The 21,378-nt window shown below is 39.6% G+C and overlaps 1 protein-coding gene across 7 annotated transcripts in view; it reads left to right on the forward strand.

Moving 5' to 3' along the window:
- The window catches only part of DENND5B (DENN domain containing 5B), a 175,763-nt gene that overhangs the window by 100,115 nt on the left and 54,270 nt on the right, over nt 1–21,378 (forward strand). For 3 of the 7 annotated variants that reach the window (XM_036298012.1, XM_036298013.1, XM_036298015.1), the window contains 5 exons: nt 5,425–5,612; nt 10,052–10,588; nt 13,959–14,190; nt 16,408–16,494; nt 18,729–18,879. In XM_036298012.1, the coding sequence (XP_036153905.1) occupies nt 5,425–5,612; nt 10,052–10,588; nt 13,959–14,190; nt 16,408–16,494; nt 18,729–18,879 (1,195 nt within the window). Of the gene's footprint in view, nt 1–5,424; nt 5,613–10,051; nt 10,589–11,735; nt 11,770–13,958; nt 14,191–16,407; nt 16,495–18,728; nt 18,880–21,378 lie in introns of those variants that run through there. The other 4 variants (XM_036298014.1, XM_036298016.1, XM_036298017.1 and 1 more) reach the window with 2 other exon arrangements.

Below are 21,378 nucleotides of genomic sequence, written 5' to 3' on the forward strand. Positions count from 1 at the left end.
CTCCCTGCCTCCCACTATTTTACCCACTATTGTTCTCCTCGCCCCCCACCCCCTCCCACTATTTTACCCGCTTTATGCATTTGGCTTTTAAGTTCCCAGCAGGGGGTTGAGCTAAGAGACCCTGATCCTTTTGTCAGTCACTATTTTGATTACTCTCTCTGGTTGTTGCCCCAGGCCATTCCAGGTCTGGTTTCTCGTTAGAATCTTTGCCTTCCCTATGTTTAAAATTTCTCCAAATTTAGACTAAACTTGCTTGGGACCTTTAATGCAGGGGGATCTGTAGGGTTCCCATTGGTCTACCCAATCTTATATATAGGGTGTCCCAAAATTCACGCAAGATTTGAATTTTGCGTGAGCATTAACAACAACAACAACAAAAATAAAAGCCTAATTTTACTTGGTTTATTGAATCAGATTCTAATATCTGTTGCCCTTTGATTTCAATCCCTTCAATTTGATAAGCATTACCAAGTACCAATTATGGCCCAGGAGCAGGGACAATGAAGACCAATGAAGACCACGGCTTTGCGTATGTGCCAGCAAAGCTGTGGAGGCCATTTACCCGATGTGCTATTCCATACATAACCCTATACTGTATGCTTTATGAATCAATAAAAAATTTACAATTTTTAATTATAAACCTGTGTTTTCTATCAAAATTACTTCTTGCGTGAATTTTGGGACACCCTATAGTAGTGCTCTATGAGTCTATTAAGACCTTTGTTTCAACCACATCAGTGTTTGTTTTATTCATCCCATTTCTTTTTTTATTTTTATTTTTTAATCCTCACCCAAGGATGTTTATTGATTTTAGAGAGAAAGGAAGGGAGAGAGAGAGAAACATTGATGTGAGAGAGAAACAATGATCAATTACCTCCCATATATGCCCCAACCATGGATCAAACCTGCAACCTAGGTATGTGCCCTGACTGGAGTTGAAACAAGAACCATGTGGTGTACAGGACGACGCTCCAACCAACTGAGCCATCCGGCCACGGCTCATCCAATTTCTTAACCCTCTAAAGATTTCCACCCTGCTGGGATGAGTTTCTTGACGCTTCACTTTTTCCTCTTTGATTTGCTCCTATCAATGTTTGCTTTATTCACCTGATTTCTTAATAACTGTTTAAACATTTCCACTCTGCTGGGGATGGGTCCCTGAACTCTCTCCCCTGCCTCTTGGCATTTTCTTGTTAAATAATCTAATGTTTTTATTAGCATCGGTAAGATTCATGAGGGGAAGCTGAGACAGCAAATCTGACCTATTTTGTGGCAGTAAAGTTACACGGGTGCCGTTGCACTATTTATCATGACCCGAATAATGAGCATATTCAGTGGGTGAATATCCTAATTATCATAAAGCCAATTCCATACAGCTTACGTATGAATCATATCAACTGCTTCCTCCAGGGTGTTGCACTTGGCATTTGTAGGGGAAGTTGGCAGTCCCCCTTCTCAGGATAAACAGACTTTGCAGTAGCTTTCATCCCGTCCACCAGGCTGGCTGTTCCCTCAGGGATCACCTGCTGTGTGTCTGGATCGGAGCGAGCCGTCTGTGACCGTCCCAGAGTTAGCGGTGGGTACTGCATCAACTCAAGTTTTGGAAAATTCTCAACCATTTTTCTAAACATTGCTTCCATTCCTCTTTTAAAAAGAAATCTTTTAAAACACGAATAAAACATGGAAATCTGTCTTGCTCCGCCTCCCATATCTCTCAGCCTCTTTTTCTGCCTCTGTCTCTGTGCTGCATCCTGGGTGATTTCCCCATATCTGTCTCCCAGGTGATTCTCTTTGTTGCCTGGATCTAATTTGCACTTAACCCTTCCTTTGACATTTTAATCTCCGCGGCCCTATAAACAGCCTTTAGTCCTTAGTGCTTCCTTTAATTTTCTTATGCGTAAAGCATGCATATGTTATATTCTTGCTCAGATAAGTTCCAGTATTTGACGGGTTGTGTATCGAGGATACATTCCTCCATGGAGGCTTTCAGTTTTTTCTCTCACCGGGCAGCTGAGTTCACTGGCAACGCGAGTTTCCTTGAAATTAAAAATTTCAGCTTAGTGTTTCTTTGGGATATGCCGGTAGCATAAGTTTGGGTTCCAAACATGCTTGAAAGCTGGCCAGGAGATAGGAGGAATTCTCAGGCAGACTCTTTTTCTTTTCCTCCCAGAGCCAAGGCAGGGCAGACAGCTTTCCTGGGCGGTACAGGGTCTTTTGTGTATGTGTCGTATCATTTTGTTTGTTTGTTTTTCCTGTCTTGATCTCTTTTCCCTGAGGTTTTTATTCTCTTTGGGTCCTAGCTTTATGCAAGAGGATCTACTGTCTGGTGAAGGAACAATAAATCATATACTGTATACCAGTCTCTCAGTGTCTAGTACAAGAGGGGAAAATTGATTTTCACTTCCCATGTGTAAATTTTTCATAGTCAAAGCAAGAAAATAGCCCCGGGTGCTAGTTTCCATTATTTAAAAATTTGTGTTTTCTATGACATTGAACATTTTTTCCATCAGCCGTAAATAAAGTAGCTGCCACGCTGTTAGGGGTTTGATTCAACTGCTTAAAATCCTCTGCCTTTCAGCCTAAGTCCAATCAGTAGACAGATTAAACCACACAATAATTTAAACAAAGGAGTGTAGTATGAAGAATTATTAAGCTATACTAACTAGGAAAGCAACTATAAAGACTTGAAGGAAACACTAAACGGTGGGTACCTTAGGAATGACAAAGTTGGAAGGGGAGGCTCCACTTCCCAAGACTGAGGTTCATTCCTCGTTGAAGAAGGAGTGGTTGCAGGTCGTTAGATGGTGGAGAAGGTCAGTGGGTTGCCTAGGCCTGAGCTGGTCCTCAAACGTCGAGCAAGTAGAAAACCATCTCCCAGGTACCAGTGAGCTGTGGGTGGGGAACAGGCAGGCATACAGTGGTGTCAGGGCGCCACTGTGGATGTGAGAGCTGAGTGTGCAGTATTCGTGTACGGAGAGTCATGTGAAGGTGACCACTGGCCCATCTCTGAGACAGCCTACTTCGGGCATGTGGCTGGGGAAGTGTGCCACCAGCTGTGTACCTCACATGTCGGCACTACTGATCAACATGCAACAGGAGCAAGAACAAACACAACACTGCACTCTGAACCGAGAAGAAACCCCTTCCTCCTGCAGTGCCCTCTACTGCTGAGACGCAGCATGTGCTCACTGTAGAAGAAATGCGTACAGGCCCATTGTCATAGGCCGTGTACTGAGTGAACTTGGAGCTGAGAGGCAATAAATAGGTCACTGGTACAGGAGCTGACTGTTTTAAACCCAGAGCCTTTCACTGTGTCTGACATAGAATCAAGAAAGAAATAAAAAAGCAGTGCCTGACATCCAGGAACTGATGTAGCTCTCACGGTAGGCCTCACTGTTACTGCAAACTGATCAGATGCTCACAACTAAGCCATGTGCTCCTACGGAACATGAATGGTCCCATAAGAACATCCACTTTAAACAAGGCCACTGTGCAAAAAACCCACAAAATACCAAGCACCCTCCTCTCTTGCTAAATTAGTAACTGCTCCTTCATTTCCTTACCAGTCACAGCTCTGTCCCCCACTTCAGTCTCCCTTCCCATAGATCAGAGTTACTAGATGCCCAGTGATAGAATTGTCCTGACTTCTGACAGCATCCAAGTCAAAGCAAGTCTCTACTACTTCCTAGACCCAGGCCAAAATTACCCAGCAAAGCCCAGATCCTATAAGAGGTGTCTCTACACCTCTTACTAAGACATCCTGCAGTTCTCCAGGGTGTGAGTCCTTCCGCTCTGCAATGAGTAATACATAAATCCAACTACTCAAACACAGAGGTGTTCTTGGGGTTTTTGACTGAAGAGCATTGACAGAATAAATGATTACTAAGTATATCTTTTTTTAAATCATTTTTTTATTTTTCAATTGCAGTTGACATACAATATTATATTAGTTTCAGGTGTACACCCCAGTGATTAGACATTGTATAACTTATTAAATGATCATCCCAATAAATCTCATACCCATCTAACACCATACACATTTACTACAATATTATTGACTATATTCCCTATACTTTATTTCACCATGACCATTCTGTAACTACAGATTTGTAGTTCTTATCCCTTCACCCCTTTTACCCATCCCTCCCACCCCCATCCCATCTGGCAACTGTCAGTTTTCTCTCTGTGAGTCTGTTTCTAGTCTGCTTGTTCATTTATGTTGTGTTTCAGGTTCAATTGTTGATAGGTAGATATCTGTTGCCATTTTACTGTTCTTTTTTCTTCTTCTTCTTAAAGAAGACCTTTTAATATTTCATATAATACTGGGTTGGTGATGATGAACTCCTTTACCTTTTTCTTATCTGGGAAGCTCTTTATCTATCCTTCAATTCAAAATGATAGCTTTGTTGGATAGAGTAATCTTGGTTATAGGTCTTTGCTTCTCATCACTTTGAATATTTCGTGCCACTTCCTTCTGGCCTGCATAGTTTCTGTTGAGAAATCAGGTAACAGTCTTATGGGAACTCCCTTGTAGGTAACTGCTTTTCTCTTGCTGTTTTTAGGATTCTCTTTGTCTTTAACCTTGCATTTTAATAAAGCTTTATAAAGCATCGATGACAGAGTGGTTTAAAAGGATAGTTTATTTGTAATTATGTGAGGTGATATTAACTAAACTTATGATAATCATTTTGCAATATATACTCACATCAAATCACCATGTACTTATAAAACTAATAGAGTTATATGTCAGCTATATCTCAGAACTAGGGAGAAAGGATCCTTTAATATTGTAGACAGTTTTTAGTTTTGATAAATTAGTTCATGTAAACAAAACACAATAAAATAAAATAAAAAACCAACCTTTAATTTTCTGATAACTTTTCACTTTGTCCCCAGATTTGATAGTTCTATAGTTGGGGGTGAAATATAGAAAGTGTGACTATGAATGCATATATCTGTTGATTTCTTGTACTTACAAAATGAAGTTTAATAAAAATGTAATCTGGATAATTATATATACAAGAAATAAAAGCCTCTGAATTTGGCGATTGTATAGATGTACATGTATACAAGAAGTGATCAATAGCTATATTCTGGTACAATTTTAATGGGAGAAGTGCCAAGAGCAGTTTACTTAGTTCTTGTTTCCTCCACATTTTAAGTAAATTCACATACCGGTGATTTCAGAAGCAAAGAGTATGATGATGTTTCCCACCTACCCATCCTCTCTTACAACCATTCAAATGAAACCATTTAACTCTTTAATGACGGTGGGGTAGAAATGACCTATTTTCTGTCTGGTCATAAAGAAAGCTTTTATTTATTAGCACAAGAATTTTTTTGGAAATTGGTATTTTCGAGCTCAATGCCGTGACTGTGTTTTTACTTGGAATCTTCCCCTCCGTTTTTCCTTGTTCTGTGCAGATTACCAACGCCTGATGACGGTGGCGGAAGGCATCACCACACTCTTGTTCCCATTTCAGTGGCAGCATGTGTATGTGCCCATCCTCCCTGCTTCTCTGCTACATTTTCTTGATGCTCCTGTCCCTTATCTGATGGGTCTTCAGTCAAAAGAAGGAACTGACCGTTCTAAATTAGAACTTCCTCAAGAGGTAAAAGTTACCATGAATGATGAAGCATTTGCTGTTTGTTGATTTAGGTCAGGGATACTTCCCTTAGATAGTATTGCCATTGTCCAAACCCTGTCTCTGTTCTGAATCTCCCAAGTAGGTTTCGGGCAGAGCTAGTGACTGCAGGTCCTGACTCCTGGTGGTTACTGTGACAGTAGTTAATTGAACCTGGTGCAAAGCAGGACGATGGCATATAAATTTGTGAAGATGGAACAATAGTAATGTTACTTAATTGCTATATTATTCTAATGACATTTTCTTCCCTTTTCCCCATTCACATTATACATTTTGTTTCTAAAACAATGCAGCCCAATTTTAACATCCTTTGAAATCATTGTATTAAACGAGGCGAATTTGATTCTTGACCTCCATCAAATGAAAAGTAACATCTTTCAGCAAGCTGGGGATAATGGGAATATCAAATACTTTAGTATTCGTTGTTTTCTGGCCTAAGGCTAGTTATCAACTTTTTCTAAATGTCAGCTTAGCTAGGTGGTAGAGATAAGAATTCTAACCCCTAGTTTTTAGGCCCCTTGAGGTTACTGTGCTTTCTGTGGGTTATATTTTCAAATGTTGTTTAAGGAGAAAGTAAACAGGAACTTTTGAAAGCATTTTAAATCTGGTTTTTAGCTGTTGTTTAGGGTCCTCAGAATTACAGTGTTAAGCCTTTGAAATGAAATATCGATATGAATGCCATGGCCTATTAAAAAACATAAAATGGTTAATTACGTTATTATCTATTTAATTAGCACCTTTCTTAATGAATCTTTCGTGCTGTGCTTCACTTTTTTTTCTTATTTCCCATAGAATGTCTCATTTTAATAAGTGAATTTAAAAATAACACACTAAGCTGCAGCCATCATACTCAGTATTGATTCCTGTAATCATCCATTGCTTACTTTATTATAATGAACATTTTCCTACCAAAATTAGCATTTCTGTTCCTGGGAAAGTAAGCATGATTCAGATCATATAAAACACGCAGTTGGTCTTTTAAGCTTCCGTGTATGCTTTCTGCTTTTCCTCCTTATCATGCCTCTTTTTTTTGTTACCTGAATGCTCTTGTCTTCTCCTTTATTAAGCTGATCTCAGTACCGTGATGGCTTAAAGACGTAACTCCTTTAAATTTTCAAGGAAAGAGAAATAGATTGGCCAAGTGAATTTTGTTTTAAAGTCTTAAACAGTGACCTGTTTTAGTTTCTTGAGTATCTGGTCTATTTGTATGTTACTCAGATGATATTTTATGAGATCCTTTGTTTATATGTAAATATTATCATTCCATTTTTTGCATGAGTAATAATTGTTGAGGATTTTAAGATACTACCCCCTTAGTTGGTTTGGCTTAGTGGATAGAGTGTCGGCCTGTGGGCTGAAGGATCCCGGGTTCGATTCTGGTTAAGGGCACATGCCAGGTTGTAGGCTCGATCCCCAGTAACGGGCGTGCAGGAGGCAGCCAATCAGTGATTCTCTCTCATCATTGATGTTTCTGTCTCCCTCTCCCTTCCTCTTTGAAGTCAATAAAGATATATTTTTAAAAAAATACTGCCTTGATGTAGTTGGGAAATCTTTCTGTCTCTGTGTGTATCCTTTCACTCTAAAGATAAACTTAAAAAATTTTGTAAGTTTTACAGTAATATCTGTGATTTTCTAATTTTTTTATTCATTAAATCAACACTATTCAATAAATATACATGCCTATCTATTCATAGAGTAGAATAATATGAAATTACTTGCATCAGCTGTGACAATAGCAGTGCTTCTGTATAGAAAGTATAAATTAGTACATGGCTTTCAGAAGAAAGTATATCACTTTGCTCTGGTATCATTTTACAATGAGATGAAATAATGTACTTCACATAATTTCGGGAGGAAATAGGTATAAAAATAGCCATTTAAAAAAGTACTTACTGGTTAATACACTAACCACCCCCCACCTTTTTCTGAAAACTGTAAAATAAAATAATAACTAAAAATAACAAGGCTTCTTAGAATAGTTGTGAAAATGTTTACGAAATGGTTATTTTAAGAACGTATGACTTTAGTTGTTAGTTGACTGATGTAACTACATAGCCTTAGAATTAACCACCCACTCACTTTCCCCATGATTCCAAATGATGGGTACAGGGAGCCATTTGTTGTATTGTGTTTTTCTGGGGTGGGGATGATGGTGGAAGGATATAGCACTGAGGAATAATTGCATAGGATGACACCTCACTTTTTAAAAATATATATATTTATTGATTCAGAGAGGAAGGGAGGAGAGAAAGATAGAAACATCAATGATGAAAATCACCAATCTCCTGCCCCCTGTATGCCCCCTACTGGGGATCAAGCCTGCAACCCAGGCATGTGCCCTTGACCGGAATCGAACCCGGGACCCTTCAGTCCGCAGGCTGACACTCTGTCCACTGAGCCAAACCAGCCAGGGCGCTTCAATACATTTTTATAACAAAAGTTCCCATTTCCCATCTCTGCTCTGTGATAATCAAAGCCCCAGCTTGGGCTCTTCTCTCCATTCACAGAGAGTCTCATGGGAACACAGAGCCAGGCCAGTAGCCGTGGTGCTGGAACACCCACCTTGCCACACACTTTCAGCTCAGCAGTGATGACATGAGCATTACAAGCTTTAAAATTTCCCAAAATGCATCACTTTTTCTTTTCCTAGGAGAAGGTGAGGGATAAAAAAGGATAGCAGGAAGGCATTAAATGGAAGCAGTACAAGATGTAAGTGGTGCGAGGTTGCTGGTTAACATTTAGATTAGCAAGTTAGTGGATTTTTTCTTCCATTTTAAAGATATTGAATCATCCATTTGAATTAGGGTGACCTACTTTCTCCCTGTAAGCTTTTCAATATAGCCTGCTTTCTAGAGACTAAAATACATGTAAAGATGTGGTTTTAAAGAAAGCTGTCAACAGCACTACTGTCTTCAGCAAGATGTGTGACTCAAGCTCTACTTCATTTAGAGAAAACTGTTGACATTGGAGAAGAGGAAAGATGTAGGGAAAAATCCCTTAAACCACCAGGCCCTTAGAGAATGCATATCTGAGACAGGTGTCAGGAAGTCAACCACCTTTTTGGGCCTCAGTTTCCTCATCTGCAGAACTAATGGGTTAGATTCGAAGGTTACACCACACTTGAAGAAGTTACTGTTGGTTCTCTGTTTTTAGGTGGGGGATATCTTGAGTTTGTATTGAGCTTGATTTGGAACTTTGCTATACTTCTTGCTCATCAATATCTAACACGAAGAGAAAAACAGAGATCCAACTGTTGGCTCTCCTCATTTCACCTTTCCTCGGCATTCAGGACCAGAGGACCATGTGAATTCTCCCCTGGCCGACCTGGGGCGGGGTGAGGGGGGGTCTGGGGAGGGAGATGGGGAAACACAGATGAAGCTTCCTCTTCTGTTTGTTGACTTGCACCCTATGCCCTGTGTTCAGCCCCTAATGCAGTCAGAATCAGTTTTATGTGCCCCTTCCCTCCCCAGACTAGGGTTTCGGTCTTCCTTTATACTCACAACCTTGTTCAGATTAAGAGGGTCTGAAGAGTAAAAGTAAAATTCCATTTTGGAGTCTACTTATAATCAAGTACCTGAGAGATAATCAAAATTTTATGCAGTGCTTGGCTCCTTGAATGTTCCATGTGTACTTGAAAAATATTTAAAAGTTTTTTTATTGAGAACCTAGAGTAGAAGCAAACTCATAAAAACATTTCCTCTGATTACTATCTCCTCTTTTCCCCAACTCAGAAATGTCAGGATCCTGAGTCAGCTCTTAATTATCCAAAGGTTAATCGTTTATTGTTCTCTTAAGAACTGCTTCTGCCACCTCCCTCTGCCTCCTGTTCTTATCTAATAACTTCTGAAATGGTTTTGTTGTCCAAGAGGTTGAAGCTAATTTGGGATAAAGTAAAAATGTGTGGGTTTGCTGTGAATTTGGATTGCCAATTTTATCCCATTTTTTTCAGGGCGGGAGGGAGTACTGTAGCTGCTAAATTTTAGCAGTTGTTGTTATTTCTAAATTACAAATGGTGTTAGAGCAGTGGAATGGCATAGAAAGTTCAAGCTCATTCAGTGAGCACACCCAGTGCCTTCGATTTGTAAAGTACTTACTATCAGTCTGTGCACCTTTACTCACTTGTGAATACCTAATGGATGCCGTGTATTACAGAAGCATGTCTTGATTATAATAAATTGATGAGACCCAGGAAAATTATGTGTTTCTATTACATATGGTATAGAACACTCACATAAAGGTAAACTGCTGGCAACACAGATTTCCTTTTAAAGAATTAAAAGTCCTTAACCATGAGAAGGTTAACATAAAAGGCTGTGTAATTTGTGATTTTGTTTCTAATAATTGGCAAGGCTATTTTAGAACTTAAAATTCCTTTATTCTAAAACCATTTTCCCCCCTTCTTTTAGGCTAACTTGTGTTTTGTGGATATTGACAACCATTTTATCGAGTTGCCTGAAGAATTTCCACAGTTCCCCAATAAAGTGGATTTTATCCAGGAACTCTCAGAAGTTCTTCTTCAGTTTGGGATCCCTCCTGAGGGCAGCCTGCCCTGCAGTGAGAGTGCCACCAAATTGAAGAATCTGGTTCTGAAAGACTTGGTCAATGACAAAAAGAATGGCAACATCTCCACGAATAGCATCAGCATGTATGAGTTCCTGAAGGGCAACGAAACCATAGCCCGGCTCCAGGCTCTGGCCACGCGGACCGGTGTGACCGTGGAAAAAATGGACCTCTCTGCCTCTCTGGGTGAAAAAGAAAAAGATTCGAAGCTGCAGTGTGAAGAGGCAGAGCTAAGGGACTACCAGCTCAACGTACAGCTCCGAGAGGTGTTTGCTAACCGCTTTACCCAGATGTTTGCCGACTACGAGTCGTTTGTGATTCAGAGTGCCCAGGACATGGAATCCTGGCTCACCAACCGGGAACAGATGCAGAACTTTGACAAAGTAAAAAGAGCCATCGTTTCCTTTTATGGTTCTTAGTGGGCTATCTTACTTGATTTTGCTAACTTATTTTAAACACAGATTTTTTTATTTTCCTCTCTCCCTGTCCTTAAGAACTTTTCTTTACCAGTATTTTACACTAGATAAAACAATTACACAGGAAAGCAAATCAAGTAGCTCATTAAGCCGGCTATTGAATTTTGTATTAAATTGCCTTTCATTTCATTTTTAAATGTTCTGTACTTGAAATTTTTGAATTATAGAAACTCAGATTTCACAGGTTTTTGAAATCTGTTAACACTATCTGATCTTGTAAGAGTTTCATTGACTCTTATTTTAGTTAGGATCAGGTGTAGTTAAATAAGGCCTATTCCTTTTCTAATAAACCCTGTTTTTATATTTTGTCTCCAATATAATGAAGTTATGATTTGTCCATGTTAAAGGTAACAAACAGTTTAGTTTCAGAGGCCTAATTTTTATCTCATTCGAGGATCAAAAGAGAGAAAGAGAAATGAATTAGGTTTTATGACTATAAGCCTAAGGTTCTGTTTCAGTTTTGGAGAAAGGAAAACAGAAAGTACCACCAGCTTTTGATTGTCCTGCTGGCGTTGAAGTCTTGCTAAGGTTTACTCCAGATTATTCTGCCAGGTTTTTTTTGACATATCCATCGGGCACTCCCCGCCCCCCCCCTCTCCCCCAGGACAAAAGCACTTAAGGGAGGGGCATTAACTCTTTCAGGTCACCAGGGTGTAGTTCCGTCTCCTGCCTCTGTGGTAGCTGGGGCATGATATTGCTATTAGAATGAATTATGGCTTTTCGCTAAATGGTATCCTTTTGTTGTGAAAGACCCCTTAAAGGGGCTAACCCATTCTAAGAGCCTAATCTACAATCTTGGAGCATCTGACAGATAAATGTTAATTTTAAAATTCTGTAAGAGTGGGTAGTATAAAAGATTATTTTCTGATTTCATCAGATTTTTTTTTCAGGTGGAGGATATAAACTATGATGAACAGCTAAGTTCTGGTGCCCTTTATGTTTGAGAAAACTTCTTAAATAATTTAAGAAGCCTTCACTTCTTCAAATGTATCTGTGCTCTTAGGTTCCTTTCTCATTAAGCTTAACCATTTTTCCACATTTTTTTCCTATTCAGCTTGGAACTGCTGTGTACAGTCATGATGCTTGGGGTAATTCAAATTCTTATCTAAATCGGGCACTGGTACTTTCTTCCTCCTTAATCTTTATGTAGCTTGAAACTATAAATGGAATTCTTTTTATATAACCCCTAGAGAAATGAAAGTTTCATGTTGGATTCCTGAAGGCTTGTAATCATCTAATTTTCCAGTAGGAGAATTTACAGGACTGTCACATACTAGTGGTGCAAGATAAGTCTTTGTGGACCTTAAATGTTGTGGTCCTTGAGGGTCTGAATATCAAAGCCAGACATTTGGCCTATTTGGGGGGTGGGGGGAGGCTTTTTGCTCTATAAAACGTAATCTTGCTGTTTATCTGTGAAATAACTTTTTAAGGTAGCGGTTCTCAACCTGTGGGTCGCGACCCCTTTGGCGGTCGAACGACCCTTTCACAGGGGTTGCCTAAGACCATCCTGCATATCAGATATTTACATTACGATTCATAACAGTAGCAACATTACAATTATGAAGTAGCAACGAAAATAATTTTATGGTTGGGTCACAACATGAGGAACTGTATTTAAAGGGCCAGAAGGTTGAGAACCACTGTTTTAAGAAGATGAACTGATTTCTAGAGACTACTGTGAACCCTTTTCTGGCTATTTGGATGTGTAAATATAACTGAACTATGGAAGTACTTAAGTTAAGTAAGTGGGTTTCTGTAAGGAAGTTTTTAAAAGGCTCCCTAAGTTTCAGAATGAGAAACGTGTTAGAAAGAAGCCGATGAGTATTCAGGAGAGTACTCTTACATCGGAACTTACCCTCCCATCCTCGAATCTGTTTGAATCTGCTCTGAAGAGCGAGAAGTCAAACCAACCCAGCAGCTGAAGTAGTCATTCATCCTCAAATTTCAGCTGGTACCAAACTGCAGCTAGGATTTCTAGACACACAGACCTGAAGAACCACAGGGAAAAAAAAAATGAACACTGTGAATTAAAAGCTGATTACAATGTACTGGCCATTCTGTGCAGCAGACAAACCGGTAACAGGAGCGTGTTGTGCACGTTTCCCGAAGGCTTGGTGGGTTTCGGATGGTTTTTTAGAGAATGCTTTTTTCAGTTGTTAAGGCCCAGACTATTCGGTCAGCACAGGTCCAGGAGGAGTCTGATCTTGATTAATACTCACCCATCAGTCTCTGACAGAGTTGGGGCCTAGAAAAACATCCACTTGAAGAAGAACAAAAAGATTTCACCCATAAAGACAAACTCCATGTTGTTTTTAGTTAAGGTTATTGTGTATATATCATTATGGTATCAGTTAATCACTTCAATGCCTTATGACTTGAAGGTATATTGCGTAGGCTAGAAATAGCAGAAGACATTATAGCTCACTGGGGGAAGGGGTCAAATTTGATGGTCAGTGAAGAGGAAGATGGATGATCCTGTAGCAACTGAGCTATCATCTTTTACTAATGATGCTCTTATTTCCTACATGATGGTCATGAGGATCAGAATGTAAATCAGGTTTGAAAGGTAGGATCAGAGATAAAGACCTAAGTGACTGAAATTCCATGAAATTAGAAAGAAAGGAAGGCAAAGTGAATTTTTAATTTTGTCAGTTTTGTGTGTTACAAGATTTGAAAAGAAATCAAAATAAACAAATAAGGAACCTAATGGACAAAATAAACTGATGAGTAAAACAGAACCACAGGCACAGAAACATGGAACAGACTTATGAATCTGAGGGAAGAAGAGGGGCCGGGAAGAGATTAACCAAAGAACATATGCATCTATGAATTACCTATGGACACAGACAGTAGGGTGGTGAAGGCCTGGGGCGGGGCAGGAACCAGGTAGGGGGGCAATGGTGGAAAAAAGGGGGACATCTGTAATACTATCAACAATAAAGATTTTTTAAAAAAAGAAGCCCTTTGCCGAAACCGGTTTGGCTCAGTGGGTAGAGCGTTGGCCTGCGGACTGAAAGGTCCCAGGTTCGATTCCGGTCAAGGGCATGTACCTTGGTTGTGGGCATATCCCCAGTGGGAGATGTGCAGGAGGCAGCTGATCGATGTTTCTCTCTCATCAATGTTTCTAGCTCTCTGTCTCTCTCCCTTCCTCTCTGTGGAAAGTCAATAAAAAAATATATTTAAAAAAAAAAAAAAAGAATGACCTTAGCAACAGATATTTTTGTTGTATTGAGGTGGGTCTCTTTGCCCTAATAATTTTTTAATTATCTCATTACAGGCTTCCTTTCTGTGTGACCAGCCTGAGCCACACCTGCCATTTCTTTCACGCTTCATTGAAACACAGATGTTTGCCACCTTTATTGATAACAAAATTATGTCTCAGTGGGAGGAGAAAGATCCTTTGCTTAGGGTCTTTGACTCTCGGATTGAGAAGATAGGACTGTATAATGTAAGGGCACCCACCTTGAGGACATCCATATATCAGAAATGCAGCACTTTAAAAGAAGCAGGTACGTTTGCCATGCCTTTTAAAATTAACTTAAAATCCATGGTTATTTTGTATACATTGTTGGCCTTATAAGCCAAAATATTGTCAGTTTTAGACTTTATGGCTCGTCCTTGTAAGAGGTACTTTCTTTAGTTTTGTTCCCTTCTGTTTCTGTGAGTTTATGTCCATCCCATTCCTACTTGACATTCCATTTCTCTTAGAAGAGGAAAAACAGTAAATTGAATGGTGTATGATTACAAGGTTGCTATGCTTTTTATCGTGTTTTCTTTATCACCTTAATGGAAAAAAATGTTAATTTCTGTCTTGCTGTTTATGTTGTTTTTTTTACTTCTGGCCTCTTTTCTCTTTATCCAGGAAAAGATAAGTACTCATTTAAAATAGTAAATCTGAGATGTTGCCTAATTTACATAACTATGACTGTATATTTAGTTTCGTGGTGCCATTAATTACAATGGCTTTTTTTAATAGAAATTACATCTCTGGATTCTTATATTCAAATTAGCGGTTTCCTAACCCTGACACCAGTTTCCCCCTCCAAGAATTATGAGTTTGGGGCCAGTGTAATATAGTAGTCTACAGAATAAACAGTCATATTAATAGTGTTTACTGACTACTGACTATGTGCTGAACATTTTATAGTGTGTTTTACATGCCCTTTTGCATATGATCTTAATGATGAGGGGGGGTTGTAGGCACATTTACTTTTGTTTTATAACTACCCTTATTACACAGTTGAGAAAACTGAGCAGTCAAGCCACTTGCTTGTGATTGTGTAGTTTGTGATTGGTGGAGTCGTGATTTGAACCCAAGTGAGAGTGATTCTAGCCCAGGGGTGGGCAAACTTTTTGACTGGAGGGCCACAATGGGTACTTAAACTGGACCGGAGGGCCGGAACAAAAGTATGGATGGAGTGTTTGTGTGAACTAATATAAATTCAAAGTAAACATCATTACATAAAAGGGTACGGTCTTTTTTTTCAATAGTTTTGTTCATTTCAAACGGGCCGGATTCGGCCCGCGGGCCGTAGTTTGCCCACGGCTCTTCTAGCCCCTGAAGCCTCACTATGATGTGAGCTACACATTTAATAAAGAAACACGTAAAATGTACCGATCCACCCAATTTTATGCATTCATCCCTGGTTCCTAACTCTGTAAATATGTTTGCCAAGTAAACATATTTATCACCTGAGTGCCCCCTCCTTTGATTTAATATTTCTGCAAATGTAGGAGCTATTTGAAAGCAGTTTTTCGTCTGGAGGAAAAGGAGGTAGCAAATGTGCAGTGTCTTTGCTCTGCTTCTGTTACTTGCCTTTCTCACTTTATGTAAGTAGATCAGAGTCAAGGAGTTGTGAGGCTGTCGTTGCATATTTACAGAGAGAAGGATGTAAATAATGTCTCATGTGACCGTAGAGGAGAGAAGGATGTAAATAATGTCTCATGTGACCGTAGAGGAGAGAAGGATGTAAATACTGTCTCATGTGACCGTAGAGGAGAGAAGGATGTAAATACTGTCTCATGTGACCGTAGAGGAGAGAAGGATGTAAATACTGTCTCATGTGACCGTATGGGTCTCTGTAGAACTGGCTGCAACATTGTCCTTGAGGGCTGACCCTTGGAGCCTTCAGGAAGCAGCAGCACTGCTGTGTCTCTAGAAAATGAGGGGCAGAATGAACGAATGGTCTCCGCCTTTTCGCAGTCTAGTCTGACTTCCAGTGCTTTAAAGGCCATCCGAAGAGGATACTGCCTTTTTGAGCCAACTTCACTCTTCCCTTTCTGACAGAATTTTTTTAATGGAGCTCAGCACCGATTCCTTTGTGTCCTTCCAGGAATCTTTTCAATTAACATAGATTTTCTTTCAGCCTCTCAGAGAATTTGATACTCCCACTATCATGACAGAAATTATATAATACTCTTGAAAATGTACCATGATAGATTTAACACATATGAAAATGAGATTCAGCTAACGCAGTCAGTAGTCTCCCAGGAATTTAATTTATCAAAGACTTTTTTAAAAAGTAGAAGGAGGCAGCTGGCTGTGACTGGCCATTCCTCAAAGAGGGCGCGGTTGTTTCTTTTACAGATGAAATTGTCTCCCCCTCCTCCAGCATGAGCTGTGAAGGTTGGGATTTTGTTGTCAACATTGGATTTTTATTGTGTACTGTTTTTGCCTTTTGTTGTCTCTCTTTTGCCTCTTAACTAAAAAGGATTTTGATTTGCAGGTGAATTATTTAGGCAGAGGTTTTCCGCTGTTGACATTGTGGCACCAGAACCTCATGATTTCTGTGCAGAAAGGCAACAAGTTGATCGTAATGCAGTTTTCTTTTCCCTTACCAATCACAGAAACTGGATATTGGCACAAACCCTTGAAATTATAACAGCCCTGATCTCTTAAAGCAGGCATTTAATCATCTCTGAATGTTCAGTATTCACTGGTGGCATAATCACTGAAAAGTAGCTTTGCATTATGTTCCCTATGGCATCCTTACATGTAAACCTGAGAATAGTTCATTGTGAATTACGATTTTTATGTTTCAAAAAGATTCCTAGCTAAAGGAGAATAACTCAGTATCAGATGGATTTCTCTGTCATTTAAATCCAATGGAAAAAAACGGAAGCTCATTTTCCTTTCACGAGGACAGAGGCACTAGTTGGCAGAGATGGAATTTTGTAGTATTTCATGGAACATAAAATTGGCAGGAACTTCATGCCATGAATCTAAGCATTATTTTGCCTAAACCATCTGTTAATTGTGCTTTATAAATATTAGGAAGTATTGGGAGCATAAATAGGGCTGTGGAGTGCCAGGGGTCATTGTTGATAATTAAATATCATTTCACATTAAAACATGGCATCCGCTGGTTTGGCTCAGTGGATAGAGCCTCGGCCTGCAGACTGAGGAGTCCCAGGTTCAATTCCAGTCATGGGCACATGCAGGGAGCATGCAGGAGGCAGCCAATCGATGATTCTCATCATTGATGTTTCTATCTCTCTCTCTCCCCCTCTCCCTTCATCTCTGAAATCAATGATAAAAAAATATTTTTTAACGAAACCTGGCATCCTTTTTGCCCAGCATAGAACATAGGGACTATGTTTCAAGATAAGTTACAAGTTATACATTAAAAATAAAATGAAGTTCAAAAAAATTTTGGATAAATTTCTATGGAGAAAAATTAGGGAAGCTTAACATTTTGAAGTTTATGTCATAGAAGGTAATAGTAGCTTCCTCAGAGCTTACCTTAACACTATTATCGTCAGACACAAACATCTGGTCTGGGTGAAGCACTGATCTCACATAAGATGGTGTTAAGCGTGTTCTTCTCACAAGAGCAGCGCGTCATGGGCAGACCCCTTCCCACCCAAAAAAGAATTTTTTTAGACTGTTTGGGCAATAACTGGCAGTACGAAATCTGTGGTATTCAAAGAAGCAGAATAATCCCAATGTTAGCAGTTCCGCAGTGTTTTCTGTTATTTATCACACAACCACAGTCCCCGCTCGTTCTCCTGTTTTAGTAATTTCTAGGCAGAGGATTGGAGACATAGCCTTGATTTTCTACATTTCCTCTTGAAAATTCAGTTAATGACAACATTTAAGACCAGATATTTTTTTAAAGACTGTGATTTTTTAAAAATATCTTTCTATTGATTTCAGAGAAGAAGGGAGAGGGAGAGGGAAAGGTAGAAACATCAATGAGAGAGACTCATTGATTGACTGCCTCCTGCACGCTCCCAACTGGGGATCGAGCCCCCAACCCAGGCATGTGCCCTTGATCCGAATCGAACTCGGGACCCTTAGGTCTGCAGGCTGACGTTCAATCCTCTGAGCCAAACCGGCCAGGGCCAGATTTTTTCTTTTTTTTTTTTTAACCAAAGACATAATTCATTTTTTCTTGGGTCTCTAACTTTCAATGGTTTTAAAATAGGAACATTGAGTAATTCCTGCCTTTTAACTCTGTCCCATTCTTTAAAAGGTCAGGTTTTTTATCCTCTGGACATTTTCTAAATGCCTGCTTGTTTTATTTGTCTCTGCATTACCCCCTTGATCTAATAAACACTCCTAAGACTCCTACTAATGAGAATGTGACTGTTACTAAAAATAATAAACTTCACATAGCTCCTTGTTTTACAAATTCCTTGCTTTTACAAAAAGAACCACGACTATTTAATGGGTCTTTGTACAAAGAAATACAGTTAATATAAGGCTTCTGTGCTTGCTGTTCCCTTCTCTTTACTTGTCTTTCAGCTCAAGGGAAATATTTGCCATCCATTAAGAATGTTGAATTTCCCACTTACGGGAAACTTGTAATGATGTTTCATCCCCACTGCCCTACTTTTGACAAAGGTAGAAATATTGTGGAAATTAATTATCCAGCATTTACTTAAGATTATCCTTTTTGTACTTATACTGATATTGAAAAGCTTTAGTAAAAATCTGTTTTAGAATGTCAGAAAGAATGAGTTCCTTGTAGGTGCATGAATGGAGGAAGAATTATTTTTTACAGCTTAGCCAATGTCTCTAATTTGTTACAAATTTCTTTTGTAGCCCAGTCAGTTGAGCAGCGGCTGATGAAAATGGATCACACTGCAATCCATCCACATCTACTTGATATGAAAATTGGTCAAGGCAAATATGAGCAAGGGTTCTTTCCAAAGTTACAGTCCGATGTCTTGGCAACAGGGCCAACTAATAACAAGTAAGCACATTCTTTACTTGAGTAGTTGGTTGAGGAATGAATGAAGGGTGTGTGCTCTGCAACTCTAATGGAGTAACGCTTAGCCATTAAACATTTTACCAATCTGATTACCCTTTTCAAAGAACAAATTAATTCATTTGAGATAGGGTTTGACTTTTAATTTGCTCATGTAAAAGAATCCAAAGACTAGAGATTTTTCTTTTTTAGGTAATGTGCACTTGGGAATAGCTTTTCTTTAACTGACTGTGTTTAACGATAATGCTAATCTGTCTAATGGAATTACAAAAGTTGTACTTTCGTTATCTGTGTCATTTTACTATCTGTATTAGTTTCCTAGGATTGCTGTCACAAAATACTACAAACTTGGTGACTTAAAACAACAGAAACTTGCCCAGCCGGCATGGCTCAGTGGTTGAGCATCAATCTCTGAACCAGGAGATCGCAGTTCGATGCCTGGGTAGGGCACATGCCTGGGTTGCAGGCTCGATCTCCAGTAGAGGGCGTGGAGGAGGCAGCTGATCAATGATTCTCTCTCATCATTGATGTTTCTATCTCTCTCTCCCTCTCCCTTCCTCTCTGAAATCAATAATAATTTTTTTTTTAATTAACAACAACAGAAATTGATTCTTTTACAGTTCTGGAAGAGGGAAATCCAAAATCAAGGTATTGGCAAGGCTTTTAGGGGAGGATCCTCCTTTGCCTCTTCCAAATTCTGGTGGCCCCACTCCTTGGCTTCTAGTAGCAAAACTCCAGTCTCTGTCTTCCTGTTTACATGACTGTCATCTCTCTGTGTATGTGTCCAAACTTTCCTCTTTGTATAAGCACATTGGTCTTGTTGGTTTAGGGCTTGCTCTAATGACTTTAACTTGATTACATCTGCAGAGACCCTATTTTTAAATAAGGTCACATTCACAGGTATTGGAGCTAAAACTTCAACATATCTGTTTGGGGGACACAATTCAACCCATACCGTCATCTTTATATTTTTTAAGTGTTGAGTGCAAAAATTGCAAAACAAGCAAAAAGAAAGATAAATCCTGTCATTCTTTATGAAAGATGATTTTTTTCCCAGAAAGTATCTGAATATGGTTAAAAATGGGCTCAGTTACTTGGGTTTAGGGGAGTCCTTGGTTTTAGGTGAATACAAGTGTTTTAGCAAGTGCATGATAAAGAAGGGTTTTACAAGAAAAGATGCAAAGAAGGTTATTAATGGGGAATACAGTAAGTTTGAAAGAACTTTGGGAAATCAGCAGTTCTGGAACTTACTTCATTCTTTACCACTAACCAGCTTAGGAACTTTGGACAAATTGGAATCACTTTCCTCTCTTCTCATCTGAAAATACCATTTTACACCTGTGATCTAATTAAAGAGAGTCAGAGAAAAGGGGGAAAGAAGCCAGGCTGTGGCAAAGAAATGGGCTAGAAGACTGAAGTAAACACAACGTGGGCGTGGCATTGAGCTGCCTAAGTTTTCAGAAGGCAAGTGTAGAATCAGTGAGGGCCATACAAAAGAGGTGGAATTAGGCCTTTTGGCCTAAGTGGCCTACTTGAAATAAGTAATATGAAGGTTCTTAAGAGATGGCCTAAGAGTATTATCAGTGGGGTGCCCTTTGTGTCTGGTGGAAGTGGGATTCTTGCACAGGAGGATGAGGTATTGTGAAAAGCTTTATTGATGTAAAATTAAGGAGGTTCCCTTCTAAGGTCCCTTCTCCCTCCATCTTGCCATGGAAAAAGTCCAGCCTTGTCTTTAGAGCAAGAATGAAGGCCACTGCCCAGAGTTTCTGTTCCATATTTAAGTCCAGTCCAGCATCTGGTTAGCTTGACTTGTGTTCCCAGCTGCAGTCTATTGCATGGGGGGTCCACATGGCCAGGGGCCATGCAGCTACTTAAGACCACATAGCGGGTGAGTCACGGAGCAAGAGAATGCAAGGGAGCAGGAGCAGAGCAAGAGCAGAACAACAGAGAGAGACCTCTTTGTCTAGGGCAGTGATGGCGAACCTATGACACGCAAACTCATTTTTTTGGTTGATTTTTCTTTGTTAAATGGCATTTAAATATATAAAATAGCTATCAAAAATATAAGTCTTTGTTTTACAATGGTTGCAAATATCAAAAAATTTCTATATGTGACACGGCACCAGAGTTAAGTTAGGGTTTTTCAAAATGCTGACACGCCGAGATCAAAAGGTTCGCCATCACTGGTCTAGGGATTCTGTATTCCCAAGTTTTTGTGGGCTTGCATTGGGATGACAGGGTAGCACTTTCCCTGCGTCACACTGACTTCACTGTGCATGTGCCCATTTCCCCCTTTGTTGGACCCCTCCCCCCCGGTGGTTTGCAGGGAATGGACCAGGCGTGAAGTGTAGCTTCCTGGTGAAGCTGCCCAGCTGACCGTGCTTATAATGCCTTGCCTCCCTTTTGCTCTTTTTCTATTATTAATATTAATATACCAGCTAATTGTGATAACAGTATGACGTTTCTACCTTTCAGATGATCTGC

This window comes from Myotis myotis, unplaced genomic scaffold, assembly GCF_014108235.1.
Source record: "Myotis myotis isolate mMyoMyo1 unplaced genomic scaffold, mMyoMyo1.p scaffold_m19_p_3, whole genome shotgun sequence".
In the NCBI taxonomy this organism is placed as follows: Eukaryota; Metazoa; Chordata; class Mammalia; order Chiroptera; family Vespertilionidae; genus Myotis; species Myotis myotis.